The 21,236-nt window shown below is 37.2% G+C and overlaps 2 protein-coding genes across 2 annotated transcripts in view; both read right to left on the bottom strand.

Moving 5' to 3' along the window:
* DNAH6 (dynein axonemal heavy chain 6) overlaps positions 1–11,323 on the bottom strand; it is a 194,617-nt gene extending 183,294 nt beyond the window's left edge. The window contains exons 1-8 of the mRNA XM_032214516.1: positions 11,076–11,323; positions 10,018–10,194; positions 6,955–7,205; positions 5,227–5,494; positions 4,392–4,526; positions 4,177–4,300; positions 3,366–3,471; positions 597–768 (exon numbers count right to left, since the gene is read on the bottom strand). Coding sequence (XP_032070407.1) covers positions 597–768; positions 3,366–3,471; positions 4,177–4,300; positions 4,392–4,526; positions 5,227–5,494; positions 6,955–7,205; positions 10,018–10,194; positions 11,076–11,171 — 1,329 coding nt within the window. The 5' untranslated portion in view covers positions 11,172–11,323. The remainder of the gene's footprint in view (positions 1–596; positions 769–3,365; positions 3,472–4,176; positions 4,301–4,391; positions 4,527–5,226; positions 5,495–6,954; positions 7,206–10,017; positions 10,195–11,075) is intronic.
* Positions 11,324–20,056: 8,733 nt separating this feature from the next.
* The window catches only part of TRABD2A (TraB domain containing 2A), a 79,690-nt gene continuing 78,510 nt past the window's right edge, over positions 20,057–21,236 (bottom strand). The window contains exon 8 of the mRNA XM_032213807.1: positions 20,057–20,815. Coding sequence (XP_032069698.1) covers positions 20,647–20,815 — 169 coding nt within the window. The 3' untranslated portion in view covers positions 20,057–20,646. The remainder of the gene's footprint in view (positions 20,816–21,236) is intronic.

Raw genomic sequence — 21,236 nt, 5'->3', positions numbered from 1 at the left:
TGCAACTGCATGTTTTGGAATGTTTAGGAATGTTGGTGAGTCTCTTTCTTTTATTTGATCATGTTGCTTCTTTGTTTTGATGATGATGAAACTTCAGCTGTTTTTGTTCCTTTCTCTTCTGTGATATATTTTATTCATTCTTTTTAAAATGCATCCTTTTACTGGAATCCTTAATTTTGATACTCATTTCTTAAAATAATCACATTTTTGTTTAAAATTGGTATTTTTAATCAGATCTATCCAGCTTTTCAAAATGAATATTATTTATTCATTAGGATTGTAGAGACTTTTTCTGGATATTATTCAGCACTAACATATCATTTCTTATGTTATAAGCCTTTACACAGAACTCTTTGAAGTATTTTCCAATTATAAAATGTACTGTAAAGGCAAGTTTCATTAATTTCCATTGATCAAATGGATTCAAGAAACGCATTTTCATAGGATATGAAGTAAGGAACAATATATTAGATCAAAACAAGATGATTGATATTGATCAATAGAAAGCAATGATTCTGCTTTTAACAGTTACATTTTCTGAAACTTTGGTCAAGTCATTCTAAACAGTTTGAACATCTCACTATGATGAATATTACCTTCTTTTCCACAACTTCAGGTGCTACTACATCTGTATTCCATGTTTGGATAATTTCTGCAAGTGGTGTCTTCTTCAACTTATCAGCAAGGTAACGCAAGAGAGTAGCAACAGATTTAACGGCCAAGACATGCATAGTATTTACTATAAGATAATCAGCAAGACGAATAAAGCTAGGAAGAAACAAACAGATCAACAATGCAAAACAAACTGCTGTCTTAGCACAGACAATCTCACGGACTTTAATGGCAGCCAGGCACAGGGAGGGGAGTGGGAGAAGAGGGGATGGTTTTGTGTGAAATGCAGGTGCTTGTGTACATAGTTTCATTTGTGTGAGTGTGCCCACTGCTCACTCAAGTGGGGCTGCAAGAGCCGATGCCCACTGCTCACATGAGTTCGGCTGCACATGCACCCAGCCCACCATTCATGTGGTCCAGTTGCAAATAAGCCATAGCCCGGTAGTGGGCCTAGCCCACAGGCTGGATACCTCTGGCTTAGAGAGAGCTTTGAAGCACAATGAAGCAGTATATGCCTAAGTGATATTGATACTGTTATAATACAAGATAGCATTCAGAAGAGACACAGTCATGCACTTACCTGATTTACTGGGCTATAAGGAGGAAGAGAAGTAAAACACAATCCAGCTTGCAAAATTCTACAATTACAGCCTATAATTGTTTATATAGCCTATAACCGTGATGGCACACCTATGGCATGCATGCCACAAGTGGCATGCGGAGCCATTTATGAGGGCACATAAGGCGTTGCCCTTTCAGCTCCAGCGATTAATAAATCCATTCATATCTATATGCTTAATGTTTCAGTGTGATACATAAATAAAAAATTCTTTATGATCAAAATTTATTACTTATGTAAGAAATTGTTATCCTATTTATTTTGCCTTTCAAAGAAAAAAAAATAAAATGGCTTTGAAAATAATACAATAAGAATTGGAAGGGACCTTGGAGGTCTTCCAATCCAACCTCCTGCTCAAAAAGGAAATACTACCATTTCAGACAAATCATTCTCCAATCTCATCTTAAAAATCTCCAGTGTTTTGGAAACAAGTCATTCTACTTTTCAGGGTCTCAACATCTTTTTTACACCGTGGTGACCAAAACTAGATGCAATATTCCAAATGTGGTCTTACCAAAGCACTATAAAGCAATACTAACGGTTAATATAATCATGATTCTGTCCCTCTGCTAATGTAGCCTAGGACTGCATTGGAGTTTTTTGGCAACTGCAGCACACTCCGGGCTCATATTTAAGTGATTGTCCACTAGGACTCTAAGATTCCTCTTGCAGTTACTACTATTGAGCCAGGTACCACCTATTCAGTAAAACAACATTGCACTATATAATTTCAACAAAAAGAAAGCAGCAACAAAATTCAAACCAAGGGCCAAGGATAGGAAGCAATAATAACATTGCCTAAGTCAAAACAATAACTTAACATTGCTTTAACTATCATTAAAAATGTTCCCAAGTTATTGATTTCTATTTCATACTGGACAATATATTGATTACTATTTCATATTGCCAAGAAACATAGATAACACCCAGATATGATATGCCAGTGACGTGCAGTCATGGGAGGCAGGGCCTCACCACTGTCATCATGAAAAGAAAAAAAAAAGTAAAAGGAAAAAGGCTGAGGTAGTTGCTGCCAGAGTCATAGTGGATGACTCTGCTTAGTGCTTAACTGTTTAAAAAAGCCTCTAAAAAAGTGCCCTCTACAGGAGGAGGCGGGAGAACCACGTGCCTCATTTAGTCTATCTTTATGATCACTCGAGCAGAGTTAAGCAAGGGTTAAAAGCCGAAAAATTCCTTATGTAGATGAGGCACTTGGTTCTCTTGCCTCCTCCTGTAGAGGGCGTTTTTTTTAGAGGCTTTTTTAAACAGTTAAGCAGAGTCATCCATTGGAGACTCTGGCAGCAGCCAACCCAGCCTGACCTCAGCAACTCTTGCCTTTTTCCTTTTACATTTTTACATTTCATCATGGCAGACAAGAGCAGAGTTGAAATCCTCTGTGAAACAGCTGGAAAAGGTATGTGGGTCAGAGGGAGGGGGAGGAATTCAAAATTAATGTAATTTGTAAGTAATTGTATTATTGTAAATAATTTGTGTGTGTGTGTGTGTTTTACCTGCCTCTGCTGGCGAGCAGGCTAGCACTTTTTTTATGTCGGACATAGCGGCAGGGCTTTTGGACATAGCGGCAGGGCTTTTGGACATAACGGCAGGGCTTTTGGACAGAGTGGCAGGGCTTGTGGACGCCTCAGTGCTATGTCCGACATAGAGGCAGGACGCCTCTATGTCGGACATAGCGGCAGGGCGGCTTTTGCCTCTAGCGCCGGGGCAGCAGGGCGGCTTTTGCCCACTTTCAAGAAGCGGGCAAAAGCCACCATGCCGTCCCGGTGCTAGAGGCAAAAGCCGCCCTGCTGCTATGTCCAATGCCGCTATTTCACATTTATATTTTCACCATTATTATTATTAAGGATTAGTTTGGTTTCTAATGGAAGGACTGCTGAAAGAAATATTTACATTTACAAAATAGGATTTAAGGCCTATGATTTGATGCCTGTGACTCAGGTCACATAGCATGTTAACCCATAATCAGATGTTTGTTTCTGTTTTCACAAAATGGGTGAAACTAGCCTAAATTATAAACACTTTTTGCAAGAAGCACTTTTGCTATTTTACATCTATCAGTTCTAAATTGCGAGAAAGATATTATGACAAGACCACCCATATATACACTATTACTAACCATGTTAGCCTTCCACACTGAGCCCTTTTATTGGCCTGTTCTGTGTATGTCATTCTTTCAGGTTGTTCGCCATAGAAGTCTTTCTCAACACGAGAAACGGTGGTTCCTACAACTTCTTTTCTTGTTGCCATTGTTATCTGTTCTGAGGAAAAATACAGGTAGAAATTGCTGTAATTATTCCAGGCACAAAGCTAAACAGTAGATTTTCAGTTAAAGAAATGATATATCCATAAAAAGTCCTATTTGACTTAGAGTGGGAGTGTTATACTGGACCCTGTCAAATTTTACAGGGGCCATACAAATATTTGGGACTGATACATAACAAAGTATGGATTGGGTCAGGCTGTACACACTGTTGCATATTGAGATTGCAATGGTGGATAACATCCCCCCTCCCCCCGGTCTTTCTTCTCATAGTACATAAGATCACATCTTGATTCTGTCCCACTTTTATTTATTTTTTTTCTATTAAATTAGATCCACTTCTCTTGAGTTTTTTTGGCAAGGTTTTTCAGAAGTGGTTTCCCATTGTCAAGGGCTCAGCAAAAGTGTCTAGCCCAAAGTCACTCAGCTGGTTTTGTGCCCAAGATGGAACTAGAATTCACAACTTCCTAGTTTTTAGCTAGATACCTTAACTACTAAAAATGGAAATTCCCAAAGTTCAAATGTTGCAAGAAAGTACAATTATTTGAAAATTCAAAGAACTTTCTAACCTCATCTCTCTGAGATAAAAGAAATAAACAAACACTCTCAGAAGGCATTTAGAATAAATATATAAACATTATTTATTGTTAATACTGCCGTTTTATACCTGTATTCTCAATATTATAAAAATAATCATCAGGCGTGAAACCAGTTTCAAGCAATGCAGTTCGACATGCACTTCTAACCACTTCTTTGGCTAATTCTCTGAATTCTGATAAACGAGATGCCACCTAAAAGTTTAATGCAATTACAGGTGAATAATAATTACGTTTCAGTTAAATTATTTATATGAACTCTTAACAACTGAAACATGAAACTCACATCTTTTAGCTGACTGAACTGAGTACCTTTAAACTCTATCAATGTATATATATAGCCCTTTTCAATTTTACAAAGTACCATGTCGCTAATTCGATAACACATTTCTTGGATGTTTAGAATTGCTGGTCTCAAACACTGCAAAACAGAACAAATCAATAAGACAGAAAGAACTATTAGAAAGTATTGTGTACATTTTCTGAATAATACAACAAAAGCAAATTAATTGGCTTTCCTATTTATGAGACAAATTGGAAATCACAGAAAACATCTGTTTTTTCTACTTTCTCTGTGTCTCCCAGATTTTTCTCCATATCTTGATGGAATAAAGAAGTCTTGGCATGTTTACACATAAGTTGTCAAAACTGAAACATAAATGTGCATGGTTGATGGCTCCTGAAAAATGGTTCCTAGATATTGGTGCCTCTGAGTTCCCATATATTAAAAATATTGTCTGTGAATCTTTTAGATTATGAGTTTTACTGACGTTCCATACTAACTAAACTCTAGCAGCAATAATTTAGAACTGTGGAACTACAGCTATGTTAATATGAATATATTTCACACAAGGATACCTATAGTACACTATAAATTATCTTGATATTTAAGAATGACCTCTTCAAAACAATACAATGTTTTAGATCAGGGCTATCAAACTCACGGGCCATGAGCCAGAAGCATCACGCGCTGGCCACACCCATGCCCGGTTTAGCAAGGGGAAAAAAAGTCCTGATACATCATGTGATGATGCTGTAACGATGTGAATTTGACAGGCCTGTTTTAGATTATCTAACATCCTTCACATATATTATTTCAGTAATAAAAACACAATACATACACCATTAACAATAAATAAGTTCTTCTGTAAAGCTCGGCGACATGAACTGATCGTTTTGCAGCGGACATTTTTTCTCCATACATTAAACGATTTCCATTTGCGAAATATAGCAAATATAGTGATTTTGACAAGTGCCCTATGATAGATGTATTCTTGCTCCCAGCGTTCAAGTTCCAGGTATTCAACTTCTCCATTATATGTATGAATAACTGCTTGTGGACTAATAGTGTAGTAGTCATTTTTGTTAATGCAGTCAAAGCTTACAATTCTAAAAATAAATAAAAAAACATAATTTAATAGATTAAATTATTTGCCAAGACTTGAATAAGCTTCAATAAGCTTGAATAAATTGAATAAATGATGGATTATCTATATAAGCCTAGCCTGTACCTGTAGGGAACAGAACCTACCTGTTATTTTTATGTCATTCGGTATCATGGGTTTTGCTACCAATCTATTAATTTTCAAGGAGGGATGGTGGCAATTAACATAACTTTTTTGATCATGGCAGGACCATTTCTGGCATATCCTGGATAACTGAACACATTGCATTGTTTTGTTTTAATTATTAGATGCAGCCTCATCCCATCATATTTATATAAAATCCACAACAAGCTACAATGAGATGAAGCAAATCTTTATTGATCCAGGACAGAGTGGAGTGATTCAGAATGGCACCGGTTCCACCTTCAATGCAAATGATAGTACTAATGCATACATATTTCCCAGCTGCCCAAACTTTAGTTGTTCACACGAAAGGCATAAATCAGGGTTTCTAAATGCATTAGTACTCAAATGTCCTTGCTCAATTTTTGTACAATTTAGCTTCCTATTTGCATAAAGCTCTATCCTGCATCAAATTGTTCCAATTTGCTAAAAACAATAATACGACAGCAATTTGTGTTCTTTCTTTGATAGATTAGGATACAATATATTTTGCTCTAAATCTGAGTATTGTGTCATGGTCTGCAGTGAGTGGATATTCCAATTCGTGCTTTCAAAGCATATGATATGGTCTCTGCATAGTTCTAATGAAAATGAGAGACATTTTTCCCCCATCTCTTTTAGCAATAGACTGCTAATTGCACGAGGGTATTTAAGCTGCCTGAATACTGAGATACAATAATTATTAGTGTATGCTGGTAGTTATATAAATTACCCGACAAAACTATATGGCAAAAAATATATTTGGCATATAATAATACTGTCTTTCTATGATACAGCCACTGTTTGAAAAAAATCCTATATACATTAACCAACAAACAAAATGTTAAAACCGTTATAATATTTATGTACTATATTAAAGTAACCAAAATATCTTTACAATCCCCAAGGCACATCAAAACCTTTGAGCAATCCTAATGTTTGGAAATTGAAAGTTGAAAATTTTGACACACCCTAATTATAGAGTCTACATCTTTTGAGATGTATGCATTATATAATTGCCTTTTTAAATCAAAATTTAAGTGTTCCTTAATTGATAATTTCATTTCAGTTTCCCCTTTCTAAGGAAAAAGACACAAGCTTTTAAATTTTAGCACCACATTTTTGTTAAAACATATAAGAAAAATATAGAAGTTAGATATATTCAGTTATTTCTTTCAGTAAATATATTAACCATGAGTAGAACAGAGATTGGTATAAGAATTGGTAAATCTGGAATTCATGTTAAGCATAAAATTATTGCTTTTTTACATACAATTGCTTCAACATTTAAAGGTAACTCACTTCAGGTTATATGTGTCATACTCAATTGATGATTTAGGCACTGCAGGAGTCATGTACAGAAATCCAAGGTTTTTGTTTTCACATATTATTCTTATAATCTGTAGAGGCTCTGTAATATTAGCTTTAATTACTTCTTCCGGTTCACTAAATGTACGTAAAGGTGGAGCTGAACTCGGTTTGCAAGCACTTGTCTTTAATACACTACGTGGTTGCTTAGGAGGAGTTGGAACTCGTACCATAGCACTCAGCATCTGCGATAATAAAGGAAAGGAACTTATATATAACTCAACATTTTTTTAAAAAGTTTCTATTGATTTCCTGGTTTTTTAAAAAAACAGCATTTTCTTGTAGATTCTTAGGTATAAAATCACAAATTTACTGCACAACAATAATATTTATAACTGCTTCCCTTATATTTTTTTACACACAATTGAAATCAAGGTTGATCACTATGTATTGTATACTAGTGTAGCTAGGAGCACTGGTCTAGCAAGAAACACTCTCTTCCTCCAGAATGGGTTATAAAAGTTTGGAACCTTTCCCTTCCTAAGTTAAATTAACAAGAAGTTCTACTTTCTTCTGTAGTGTGGAAACTAAATTATGTTTCATTCCAGAAAGCCTGGATTGAAAGTGTTTTGAAGAAACCATATTCAGGTATCCATTTCAGATTTAATGAGAAATTTTATCATCTGAAAGCTGCAGTGTTTTTGAGCTTTGTTGCAATCAAGTAAGCGGGCCAGATAAATCTACTTTTATTCTTAAAGCAAAGCTTCCTCCACACTCTACATGCACAATTCAACTGTCCCAACACCTGCACATTACTTCAGTGCTCATGACAGAATAGCATCCTCTATGAGAATTCTCAGGGGTTTATTTATTTAATGCTTTTTCACTGATAACATTTGTTTACCACCTGAAACCAGACGTCTCTAAATTGCTTACAGAATAAATGCAATGCAAGTTGCTATAGTAATTAAAATGGTAACCCAATTACGCTTCAGTTTAATCCATGCTAAACAGTAAATAATACATTGAATTAATTGAATATGGCACTGCTTGTACAATTAAAACCTGAATGCCTTCTGGAAAAGTCATGTTTTCATCCAGCTCCAGAAGGCTCTGAGGGTGGGGGCCATTTTTGCCTCAGCAGGCAAGCTCTTCCAGAGGAAGAAAATTTCTACTATATAGAGAATGCACTGCTTGAAACTGGTTTCACTCTGGATGATTATTTTTATAGTATTGAGAATACAGATACAAAACTTCTATATTAACAATAAATAATAATGTTCATTTATTTATTCTAAATGCCTCATGAGATGCTATGTATTTCTTTTATTTCAGACAAATGTGGTTAGAAAGTTATTTGAATTTTCAAATAATTGTACTTTCTTGCAACATTTGAAGAGTATGCCTAGTGCAGAGCCCCCTCCTGCCATACTTCCTGATAGATGAGGACAATTAGCAAGTACTGCTTAATTGTTTGGGTAGAATGAGTAGAAACTATTGAAGAAAGGTGGTCCGTAAGATATTAGGGCCATGAAGCTTGCCTGGTTTTGTAGGTAGTGACAAGTACCTTGAATTACACAGAGAACCAAACCAGTAGTTAGTGCAGCTCCCATAGCAGAAGTGCAACAGGGCAGTATTGTTCTCTTTATTTTTTGTATTTAAACTTCAAAAACTTCATTCAGCACTTCTTCTAAAAATGTTAACTATAATTTTATATAGAAGTTAAAAAGCAACAGAACAATAAAACTGGATTGCCATTTTAGATTAATACTATAGAACAGGGATGTCAAACTCAAGGCCAGGGGGGTCAGATCCAGCCCGTGGGATGCTTAGTTCTGGGCCACGAAGCCACCTTGGAAACAGCAAAGGAGGGGCCCAAGGTGCCCCTGCCAGCGAAAATGGAGCTCCATTTTTGCTGGCAGAGAGTTGCAGGAGGCCGTTGCAGCCAAAAACCAAGCTCGGGAGCCTGTTTTCTCAGAGGTGCCCCAACATGAGCGACGTTTAGTTGGCCATACCCACTCCATCCCAAGATCAAATATATCCCTGATGCGGCCCTCAATGAAATCAAGTTTGACACCCCTACTATAGAACAACGGTATAATTATGAGAACAATAAGGAAAAAAGAGGACTGCATTGGTCATAGAGTGAACCTCCTTCACCAGATGAGAACCATTTACAGCAAGTTTAAAAGCAGTTTCAAATAATGAAGAATTACAACCGGCGACGTACACTTTCTACCATTAATAGGGGAATGAAATCTCTTTTTATGTATTGTTTCAAATTTAAGTAATTGGAAAGTGACCTGATTTTAGGGTATCTGATCATGTTTTTAAAGCATGCCAAAAAGGGGAACCATGCATGTTTCAATACAGCTATTTCATTAACTTCAACATGCAAGGGACACCTTAAAATCATTTTTATTTTGTTTTGTTTTATTTTATTTGGAGTAATACATTGTAAGTGCCTTGAAACATACAGGTAGTCCTTAACTTACAACAGTTCATTTAATTTGATGCTACAACGGTATTGAAAAAAAATGACTTTTGACATTTTTCACACGTATGTCCATTACAGCAGTGGTCTCCAACCTTGGCAACTTTAAAATTTGTGGACTTCAACTCCCAGCAAAGCTGGCTGAGGAACTCTGGGAGTTGAAGTCCACAAGTCTTAAAGTTGTCAAGGTTGGAGACCACTGCATTACAGAGTCCCCATGGTAATGTGATCAAAATTCAAACACTTGGCAACTGACTCATTTATGATGATTGCAGTGACCTGGAGTCACATGTAATGTCCTGACAAGCAAACTCAATGGGGAAGCCAGATTCACTTAACAACCGTGGTTACTAACTTAACAACTGCCATGATTCACTTAACAAATGTGTAAAAATGGTCGTAAAATGGGGCAAAAATCATTTAACAAATGTCTTGTTTAGCAACAGAAATTTTGGGCTTGATTGTGGTCATAAGTCGAGTATTACCTGTATTTTATTTGAAGGAAAGATTAAAATATTTAAATAAAAGTGTATGCATTCACAGTCTGTAAGGAGAAACATTACCTGTCTTTCTTTCAGTTCTTCCTGAAGTTCAGATGAAATTGCCTCCATCGTACCAGGCCATTTTCTTTTCTCTGCTGAAGTTGTAGGCTTTAATACTCCAGCTGCTAACAATTTTTCTCTGTTCTTCTGGTATATATACTCAGGTTGTTTTTGGTGCTGATATGTTTTTAAGGAGGGCTAAATTAAGGATGAAGTAAGTTTTAAAAAATGAATAACTCATCGATAGAAATGTTTTTTTCTATCAAGTTAATAGACAATAAAATACAATTTAATAGACAATAAAATTAAATTAACTAAGTACAGACTCCGTCATAGTTTTTAACTGTGGATAGGGAAGACAGCATGTACCGCTAGGCAGGAGATAGGTTGAAGAACCATGCTTTTGTTTTACATGGGTTGCACATTCCCTTAAAGCAAAGATTCACATTGTTAGTGACATAGCATTTTCTAAAGTTATCCAACCATCTTGTGTTAATAATAGTGATGACAAGTCTTTAATTTCTTGATTTTAATATGTATTAGGAAATATATAGTCTGCCCTTTGGGCTGGGGATAAATCCTGGAAACCTCAGCTAATCAAATTGTACTAGGCTGATTTTTTTTAATCTAATTGGGAGAATTATTTATAAGGGTCAAAATTCCATATATACAGAATGCATTGATTAATCTTTCTTAACATAACTATTGTAGATTGCAAGTTTAGAACTTTTATTTTTTTCTACTAAGAGATCCATGAAATTTTTAGATCATGAAATTATGATTAATTTGACATGATTGATCTCTGCAATGTTCGTATGTTTACTCATACAGAAGAACTGTATTTCCTCAGCCTTTTTTCTGACAAGAAGTAATCTAATATTAAATTGTTTTATAAATTTGTAAATTCCACATTTCAAAATTAATTGATAATGAACAAAAAATAACTTCAGTTTTCTATATATAAATACTAAATGTAATGGTATTTATGCACCAGTTTTTCATAAGACTAAACATATCTGAAAAAAACCCACAACCTTTTTCAAATTAAAAATATAGTTTTAAAATCAAAATCAACCTACTAAAGGTTCTAGCTTTATAGGCTGTTGCCGCTTTCTAGTTCTTTCTTGAGATTTTGTATTATGTTCAAATTTCAGAGCTTCAGGATTTGGTGACATCTGTTTTGGAGCCACGCTGGTCAGTCTATTTCTTAATTCATTTACTGAAGGAGAATTTTTCCCATTAGAAGACTCTTCACTTGAACTCTGATTACTTCTACTAACTGTTGATTCCAGTGACGGGATAGAAGGCAATAAGACTCTTTTTGACATAGTGGCCTGAAAATAAAATATGCAACCTTAACATAAGTCTGAATATAAACAAACTGCCTTATGAACATTAACATGTAACCAAGAACAAACCAAGGCAAATGGATAAGAATATATTTAAAAAAGTGTATTGGCACAAGCACATTAAGATCTGAGAAACATCAAACTGTTAAAAGTATCCCATTTTGGGGATGACTCAAGATTCAGCATAAAACATTAGATAGATACCGGTAGGTAGGTAAGTAGGTAGGTAGGTAGGTAGGTAGGTAGAAAGGTAGACAGACAGACAGACAGACAGACAAGACAGGACAGACAGACAGACAGACAGACAGACAGACAGACAGACAGACAATAAAGATGCACACACACACACACACACACACAGAGGCAAAAATTAATAATTAGCTATGATTGATTCTGTTTAGAAGTTGAACCCACAATTTTTCTATTTTAAATGTACTGGTCCTGCTCTTCTATATGTCTATTTCAGAGAACGCCAAATAAATGGATATAATGGTGAGGAGGAGGAGGAGGAGGAAGAAGAGGAGGAGGAAAACAAAAGGTACCTTTTGGGTAGGATATAATTTTAATGGCGGGACGGCAAAGGAAAGAAGCTGGCACCCTCGATTACCCCTTGCTCTCTGGACGAGTCAGTTTTTGGAAACCTGGGTCAAATGCCTTTTCCAAAAGGGATGCTGCTAAAAAAAAAAGTCGTAAGAGAGCATCCTTTCGGGGCTGCAATAGTCGGAGCAGCCGAATTTCCGAATTTAACTGTTGGAAGAACTTACCTTTCCCGCCGAGAAACTACAGAAACTTCAGACCCTCCAGAGAGTCGTCCCGTTGCCAAGCAACAGTCCCCAGGACCGTATCCCAGCATTCCCCGGGCGGGACGCGACGAAGGGGCGGGAAGCTAGTGTCACTATGGTTACCATGCCGCGGCTTCCGCGTGTCACCTGCGGTCGCTCTCGGTTAGTGAGCCCCGCCCTCGGTTAGTGAGCCCCGCCCTCGTTTTCTTCCCCTGCTACGCGCAGCCGCCGCCCCAAGCCATGTCGTGGCTGTCCAACGATGCCATATCGAAGAGATTAATGCTTAATCCTTGGCAGTCCTGCGATCCGAAGTATTGTCAGATCTTAAGCATTTTTGCTGGATCTTGAACCGCTGCTCCGTAGGTACATTCTGATGGATAGAATGGAATGGGAATAGAATAGAATAACTTCGTCACTTTAAATGTACACTAATCAGCACACATTAAAATGAGATTTCGTTGCATTGATGGAATAAATCTCCAAATACCACACAGCATGATTGTCCCCATCTATTGTAAAGGCAGTGAAGTAGGTGGATATACAGCTCTCTAATCAGTTTTTCCACTAGCCCTGTGAAGCATCACATATTCAATTCATGTTTTATTCTAAGGTTAAGTGCCTAATTTATTGTGTCTTGCATAGGATTTTCCAGTCTAAAGAAGAAACTTTTTTTGTTCAGTCTTACGTCACTTGGGCGACATCTAGTGCCAGCGCAATGCTATACTTGTGGTTGAGCGCAGCTTCTTGTCTGATAAATGTGACTTCAAATGATCAGGAAGATGGAAAGGTGTGGAAAAATATTGAAGAAAGGAACTTTTGGTGAAGATGGCTTGTAATGAATCCAGAGGAGATTTACCTCAGATAAAGAACTGATGGAATCTGTTTGCTGCTTATAACCTGAATCTTAGTTTACTTTATTAGAAAAATATCAATGTTACTCCCATGTGGTCAGATTTAATATTTCTCTTTTCTTTTTTTGTAATTTTTAAAATATCTTTCAGTATACTGAAGTGATAAAACAACCTCCAAAGAATAAATGTTTGACAACAGCCAGAGTCTTCTAGGTGGGTGGCCGTAATAAATTTAATCCTAGATAATAATAAAAGAAGCAAAGTGACTTTAAGAGTAACAGCATGCATTTTGTCTTACATGGAAATGAGTGCTCAGTATATGAACATAAAACTAAATAGAATGCCATTAGGTGATTTATGAATGTGCAGAAAGAAAAATTGAAGGCAGAATTTGTTATTTAAGAAATGTGTAAAACAAGAAAAGGTCAACAATAAATCTTCACTGAATGCAAAATGAAATGACTGGTGTGAAAGATATATGTCAAGGTGGTGTGCCCTATAAAAAAAAATAAAGTTGAATCACAAAACAAATGTGATAAAGAATGAGTGGAAGGGAAGGGAAAAAGAAAGTTGTGGTTGATGGAGAGATGAAATTCTCAAAAAGAGACGAAAGTTTAAAGAACAGAAAGCAATGTCCAAGCTAGAGACTATGAGTTCAAGTGCTGCCTGATGCATGAATACCAGCTTTGTAACCTTGGGCTAGGTCCGTGATGGCAAACCTATGGCACCCGTGCCACAGGTGGTACATGGAGCCATTTGTTAGGGCACGCGAGGCGTTGCCCTGTCAGCTCCAGCGTGCATGTGCGGCCATTTGACTTCAGCCTCCATTTTTGGCCGTTTTTCGCCAGGGAAGTCGCCTGAAGCCTCCGGAGGGTGAAAAACATCCCTACCGTTAAACAGGTAGTCCATTCCTGAACTTCTGGTTTGCCCGTGGGGCCATTTTTCGCCCTCCGGAGGCTTCAGGGAAACCTTCTGAAGCCTCCAGAGGGCCTCCGGGGGGGGGGTGTTTTTGCCCTCCCAAAGCTCCTGGGAAGCCTCGAGCCTGGGGAGAGCAAAAAAGGGGTCCATCTCACGCCAAAAGTGGGGGGAGGGTGGGAGTCATGCGCACATGCATGTAGGGGGTGGGGATGCTTGCACACAACCCCCCTGCCCCACTTTTGGCAGACAATGGGAAAAAAGTTAGTGCTAGGCGCTCTCTCCCAGCCCAACCCACTTCACAGAGTTGTTATGAGGAAAATTGAAGGGGGGGAGGAGGAAATATTTGAATTATTTTTTTTAATAAAAGCAGGATTTTAAAAAATGAGGCAGTGTGAGGACATGATTGAAACAAGGATAGTTTGTAAAGCTAGAAAAGTGGAGAGGCTTGGTGATAGGAAACAGATTTGACCAAACTCTTTATCTCATGCTTTAATATGTTTGGCTTATATTTTTTATTCTGTTTCTGTCTTTCAGTAACATTGCTTTCCTAAAGGGAATAGTGTAATAGGTATAGTATATAGATGTAATGTATGCTTACATTTCTGTTTCAGAAGTATCTCTCTTGAACAGGATGTTCATTTTCTTTTCACACCCAACTTTCCTTCATTGTTTTCTTGTCATTACTTTTTAACCATGTTGATGAGTTCTTGAACTTGGCATCTTATCCTAAGAACATATTGTAATGGAGCTCCCATGGGTACCTACTATAGTTTGCTTTCTATAGTCTCTCCTGAATTTTGGAAGTTTTCTGCTTGACTTTTAGTTCTCCTTTTACTAAGCCCCTCATTGTTGTATTTGACTACATGGAATTCCTTGGCAATTTTTATATACAGTAATATATAATTGAATTGTCAGGGCAGCAGCAAAGGGTGCTATTGTTTTTTACACAAATGTATCTCACTTTAGTAAAAGTTTCTGATCCTTGGTAACCTTAAGATGTGTGGAATAGGGAATTCTGGGAGTTGAAGTCCACACATAATAAAGTTGCCATAGCTGGGAAATACTGTTCTAGTTTCTAGGTATGATTTAAAACTTAATTTATTGTTGCCATCTCTGACTTACAGCGTCTAATTTAGGAAGGTGGATAAACACAGTTACAGTGGCAATGATTACACTATTGGGAGACCTGAAATAATGAGTTAGGAGCTTGTCATGGAGAAAATCTATCTACCGTATGTAGTTGCTAGGAGTTGAAAATGACTTTTTATGGAATTCTTTATTATTGGCCAAGTGCGATTGGACACACAATGAATTTGTCTTTGGTGTATAAGATCTCAATGTACATACAATAGTGATAGATCATGATCATAGTCATTGTAAAAATACATTCATCATAAATCATTAGATACAACATTTTGTGATAGTCATGGATACTAAATAAGCAATTAACAAATCATACTAGGATACTAATTAAGCAATTTAAATCATGATACAAGCAACAAGTTATAGTCATTAGAAGATAAGGTGATAGGTAATAGGGAACAAGAGAATAATGATGGTAATACTGCCTTTCTAGTTTGACAGTGTTGTAGGAATTAGTTGTTCAGCACAGTGATGGCATAGGGGAGGGGGAACTGTCCTTGTGTCTAGTTGAGCCTTATAGCATAGTTTTGAGGGTAGAAGTTGAAACTGTTTATGTCCAGAATGTGAGAGGTCTGTAGATATTTTCACAGCCCTCTTTCTGGCTTGTGCATTATACAGGTCCTCAGTGGAGGGTACATTGGTAGCAATTGTGTTTTTTTTTTCCTGTAGTTCTAATTATCCGTTGAAGTCTGTGTTTGTCTTGATTGGTTGCAATGCCAAACCAGGCAGTTATAGAGGTGCAGACGGCAGACTCAATAATTCCTCTGTAGAATTGTATCAGCAGCTCCTTGGGCAGCTTGAGCTTCCTGAATTGGCACAGGAAGAACATTCTTTGTTGTGCTTTTTGGATGATGTATTTGATGTTGGATTCCATTTTAGGTTTTGAGATATGACAGAACCTAGAAATTTGAAGGTCTCTACTGTTGATACTGTATTGTCTAATATTATGAGTGGTGGTAATGTAGGAGGGCTTTTTCTCCATCTTCTTGACAATGCATAATCAGTTTATTTTTTTAAACTGATAAGTTAAAAAAATGCTATGATATAGTTATCCAGTTGATGCATAGTCAATTGATAGTACCATTTTTAGTGAAAAATTTCCTTATTCTCTAGAGAACTTCCTAATACACAGTCTTGCTATTAGGAGAGGCTGAGTAAAATATGTGTGCAGCACTCCTGAGAAGTGTGATTCATAGCCTCATTTTAAAAAAAGGAAACAGGCATAGCATTAAACATACATTACTAGAATAAACTTCACATTTAGTATACTTATTACTTAGCTTGGAAGATTGATATGATCATCTTCTATTGTTCCAAACTTATCATATGCACTTGACAGACTCTATGTTTGAATTTTTGCAATGCCAGTGTGCCATTTCTTGTCATTCACAATGATGTTATTCCCAATTCATCTTTGTCTTCTCTAGTCCCATTCAAGTGATACAAGCCAGTGTAGAATTCACCCTGCTTTAGTGATCAGCCTTTCCTTTTCCAAGCTGTACTATAAGTGAAAGTCTGTTCCATGACATCATCCTGATTCTCCATAGCACGGGTGTCAAACTCACAGCCTGCGGGCCAGATGTGTCACACGCTGACTACGCCCATGCCGAGTTTAGTGAAGGGGAAAGTCGTGATATGTCATGTGACAACTCCATGACGACGCATGTTTGAAACCCCTGCTCTATAGCAAAGAAGTCTTTACAAACTGTGCCCACAAGCCCTAATCTTGTATTATATGTCAAATTTAGGTTCCAGCTCCTTGGCTAGGCTAACAAGGTTTGGAATTCAGCATCTGGAGAGATATACATTGCCTTTGTATCATTTTTACTTCTTCAGTCTTGCTCATTCTTTTCAAACATTTTTGCACAATTAAGTTAAAATTAGATCACTGATTCTGCTTTGGTTTTGTCTCTAAACATATTGAAAACAATAGTTTTTGATTTTGTGCTATTATAAATAGCAGACCAAAAGAACTCATGACATTCCATGCATGAGTTCATCTTCACGCCCATGATGATCATTTCAATTAGACTGTAGAAAAGAAAATTACCAATTATAAGACTAATTAACAGTCTCAATTACAATTTAACACTAATTTGGGGACAACTGCACTCTGCTACAGCATTCTATCCTAAATGGTACAGACAGAGCAGAAAGAAGAGGCCAAAGTGTGACAAAAGACATAGTTTATTTATCTACAAGTGTTTTGCGTAGTATGACACTTTTTGATATCTTGAGTCAAATTCATACGGAACACTAATGATCAATCTCCATTAATCAGATACCAAGCCATCCCCATAATCTGAACAAAGTTGCTAGGTCAACAATTAGTTGAACGATTCATTCAGTTTTTCTATTCCAGTCAAAATCCATTGCAATCAGAAGAGATGAAAAAGCAAGCATTGTAAAATGATGTAAATAGTTCCTATCTATTGATAGATTTGAGTTAGGTTCTGAGCATTGAACTTATATTATTTCTTTTTGCAGGAAGAATTGATAAATGTCATCATCTAAAGTACCATATTTTTCAAAGTATAAGATGCACCTTTTCCCCCCTAAGAGGGTGAAAATTTGGGTGGGTCTTATACACTGAATGTAGCCCTGCCCACCCACTGGCCCCCACCCTTTGGCCTCTGCCTCCCAGCAATTTACCTCCTTGCAGCAAACTGAGAAAATGGGGCTTGTGGAGGCAGCAATAGGCTATGGCAATCCCTGCAGCCTGAAAAGGCTGATAATTGGGATGTTGTGCTTAAACTGAAATTGAAAGTAAAACTTGCTGTTTGCTGCAAGGGGAAAATTGCTGGGAGGCAGAGGCAGATCCCCCCCTTGTTTTCCTCCCCAAAAGCTAGGTGTGTCTTATACTTCGGAGCGTCTTATAGTCAGAAAAATATGGTATCTACTATTGCAGTGGTTCTCAACTTTTTCTTCACCTTGGACCCCCTTTTAACATCTTTTGTAGCCATGGATCCTCAAGACTTAATTCAATATTTAAATCATAACATTTTTCAAGCTTTTGTGGACCCCCCATAGCATCATGGACCATACTGTACTACTGGATACCTTTACAAGAACTGAAAACCATTATTGGTTTATTACGCTTCATACATTTTCAGAATGACTTTGGTGGGGGGAGAACCCTATGTGTATACTCTTTTGAGAGAATTGAGCGGCATAAAAATATGAATGTAAGAACCAAGCATCCATCTAATCTAGAGACAGAGAATGGTTTGAGGATCCTATATTAGAATTGAACCAAAGCATTTAACATTCTGTAATAATCTGGAGATTCCATATTGTCATTTTCCATAAATTTGCCAAATCATCATTTAAAGTCATCAAAGTCCATGCAAAATCTTGTCACAAGTTTATTTTATAACTGGCTATTCATTTGCAAATGTGCAACAGTAATTTCCAGTGGATGAACTCCATTAAAAAAAAAAACCCTTTAGATTCTCTATATAATTAATTATATACTGTATACTTCTCTCCTGAACCCATCTGCTGAGACTTCTGCAATTTCTCTAGTTCTCTATCTTTACCTGAGATAGGAAGAATAGAGTTGCAGTCTTGCAAATATATAGATGATACTACGGTAGTTCTTTTTGAAAATTTCTTCATAATGTGTAGAATTTTCCTTTTTCAGAATTATTCCATGTGAGCTGATGAACTGTATATTACAATGCCAGGGTTTTCTTCTTGGCTGGATATTTCTGCTTCTTGTTTCATCAGTGCATATATATGAAGTCCACCTTTTTCCCCAGGATTCAAGCACAATTGATCTTATCTGCTATTTGTTACCTACTGAAAATGCTTCTCAATTTCTTTGCAGATAACTTCTTGTTTCATTGGCAATTTAATTTATCCATTCAAAAGCAAGAATATGAGCCTTTTAAAAAACATGGCTGTGCGTGCACTTTGAAATATATATATATATTTGAAACACATGCCAACATGTAAATACTTTCTTCTGAGCTCACAATGGTTCTTACTGTCTTTGCACGTGTGTGAATGCACTTCTCTATCACTATTTAATTTGAATAATTTCACATTGTTAGTTAGCCATACTGATATGCTTCCCAAAATTATACATGGTTCCTCAGCTCCTAGAAGGAGCTGTATTTGTTTTATTTAATTTTTTGGAAATTTATATTGCCGCCTATTTGCACTCAAGGCGGCTTCCAGAAATATATATATATAAAACTAATAAAAAAGAATAATAAAATAATATAATAACCCTCCATCCCAGCCACGACATGTTACATGAACCATTTAATGGCCTCCATCCCACACTGCATTCCCCAGGCCCGCTGATAGAACCAGGTCTTCAGTGACTTCCGGAAGAGAGAAGGGGCCATTCTAATCTCTGGGGGAATGATGTTCCAGAGAGAGGGAGCCACCATGGACAAGGACCTTCTGGGTCTCACCAGGTCTATGTCCTTAGGGAATGGGACCCACAACATTCCTTGCCTCTCTGTTCTGGTGGGTCAGGTAGATGTAACCAGCAAGAGATGGTTCCTCAGATAACCTGGTTCCAAGCCATGAAGGGCTTTAAAGGTGACAACCAGCACCTTGAATTGCACCCAGAAACAAATCCAACAACCAATGCAGCTCCCGCAGGAGATATAATACATGTGCACAAACCCATGCAGGCCACTGCATTTTGCACCAACTGGAACTTCCAGATGCTCTTTCAGGGCAGCCCCATGTAGAACACATTCCAATAATCAAGGCGGGAAGCAACTGGGGCATGAGTGACCGTGAGTAGGGATTGTTGATCCAGGAAAGGCGTAACTCGCGCACAACCCACAGTTGTGCAAAGGCCTCCTGGTCATGACCACCACCCGATCTTCGAGAAAAGGAAGAATTAATATTACCCTGCCAGTTTAGAAACAGATGTGCTGTCATATATAGAAGCTTCACCATCTTTAGGCAAGACTTAATAATCTTTCTGAAGAGACTGGGAGTAGGGACCACTTCTTTATTTCAAATAGGAGTCAAATAGGGTACAAATAATAGCTTACAATAATAGTCATTGTTTTAAAAAAAGGAACTAGTTTTTGAACTTAGAGAATTTAAAAAAAGGAACAGATGGATAAAATGTCAGTGGAAGAAACTGCTGTTACAGCCAGAGAACAAGGCCTCTCAGGAACAGGTAGAAGGAAGAAAACAAGTAGATCTGGCATTTTTAAAAATCTCTTCCTATTACTTTAAAGTGCTGAACATTTTCTTTACCACAAAACTAGAAACAACATGGAAACCAACCAACCCCCCAATAAATTGTATTCAAGTCAAATCCATACAGCTAAATAACAGCTATGTTACATATACATTTCCCAAATAATTCTGGGATAACATGAAATAATTCTTCTGCAAGGGAAGAATAAATAATGACTTTCATTAAAAAAAAATCTTTTCCTGCATTGGGTATGGTCAAAACAGTTAATCAAGTTAATGGTCCAGATTCAGGAAAAGGATGAGTTTTAAAAGAATAAAATCCACACATACGATTTCCTGTTCAGAAAAAAATATATGATTTCCTTTATCTCTACCCCCAATCCCCCATTTTTTAAAAGGCACATAGCTGAATATGGCAGAGTCATTCTAGCTTCAACAGATTATAAGCAACACAATAGTCAAAGTGAAGAAGAATAGAAAGGGTCTGCTAGAAGAGCTTGTTTCTGCCTGGATATGGCGGGAATGCTTGTGTCCTCGTGGCTGAGGTTCCACAGAAATGTAACCATTAATTATATGAATCTGCAGAGGTGGCTCGGTGGTGCTATAAGACAAAAAAGAAGAAAAAATCCAATTAAATGCAGTTGATCAAAAGGGGGATGGGGGGAGACGGACAGGCCCTGAGTTGCATAATAAGAAGCATTACACTGCACAGTTCACAAGAAATGCAGATCTTTGACCAAGTGTGGAAGCCATTCATTGAATTTTCCACGTGCATTCCTTGCATAATGGTAAGGTAAAGGTTCCCCTCACATATATGTGCTAGTTGTTCCCGACGCTAAGAGGCGGCGCTCATCTCCGTTTCAAAGCTGAAGAGTCAGCACTGTCCAAAGATATCTCCATGGTCATGTGGCTGGTATGACTAAACGCTGAAGGATGCTACCTTCCAACCAAGGTGGTCCCTACTTTTCTACTTGCATTTTTACACACTTTCGAACTGCTACATTGGCAGAAGCTGGGACAAG

Source organism: Thamnophis elegans, chromosome 3 (assembly GCF_009769535.1).
Source record: "Thamnophis elegans isolate rThaEle1 chromosome 3, rThaEle1.pri, whole genome shotgun sequence".
Lineage (NCBI taxonomy): Eukaryota > Metazoa > Chordata > Lepidosauria > Squamata > Colubridae > Thamnophis > Thamnophis elegans.
Note: the sequence above shows the minus strand (reverse complement) of the source record. Positions and strands in the feature narration are given on the sequence as shown.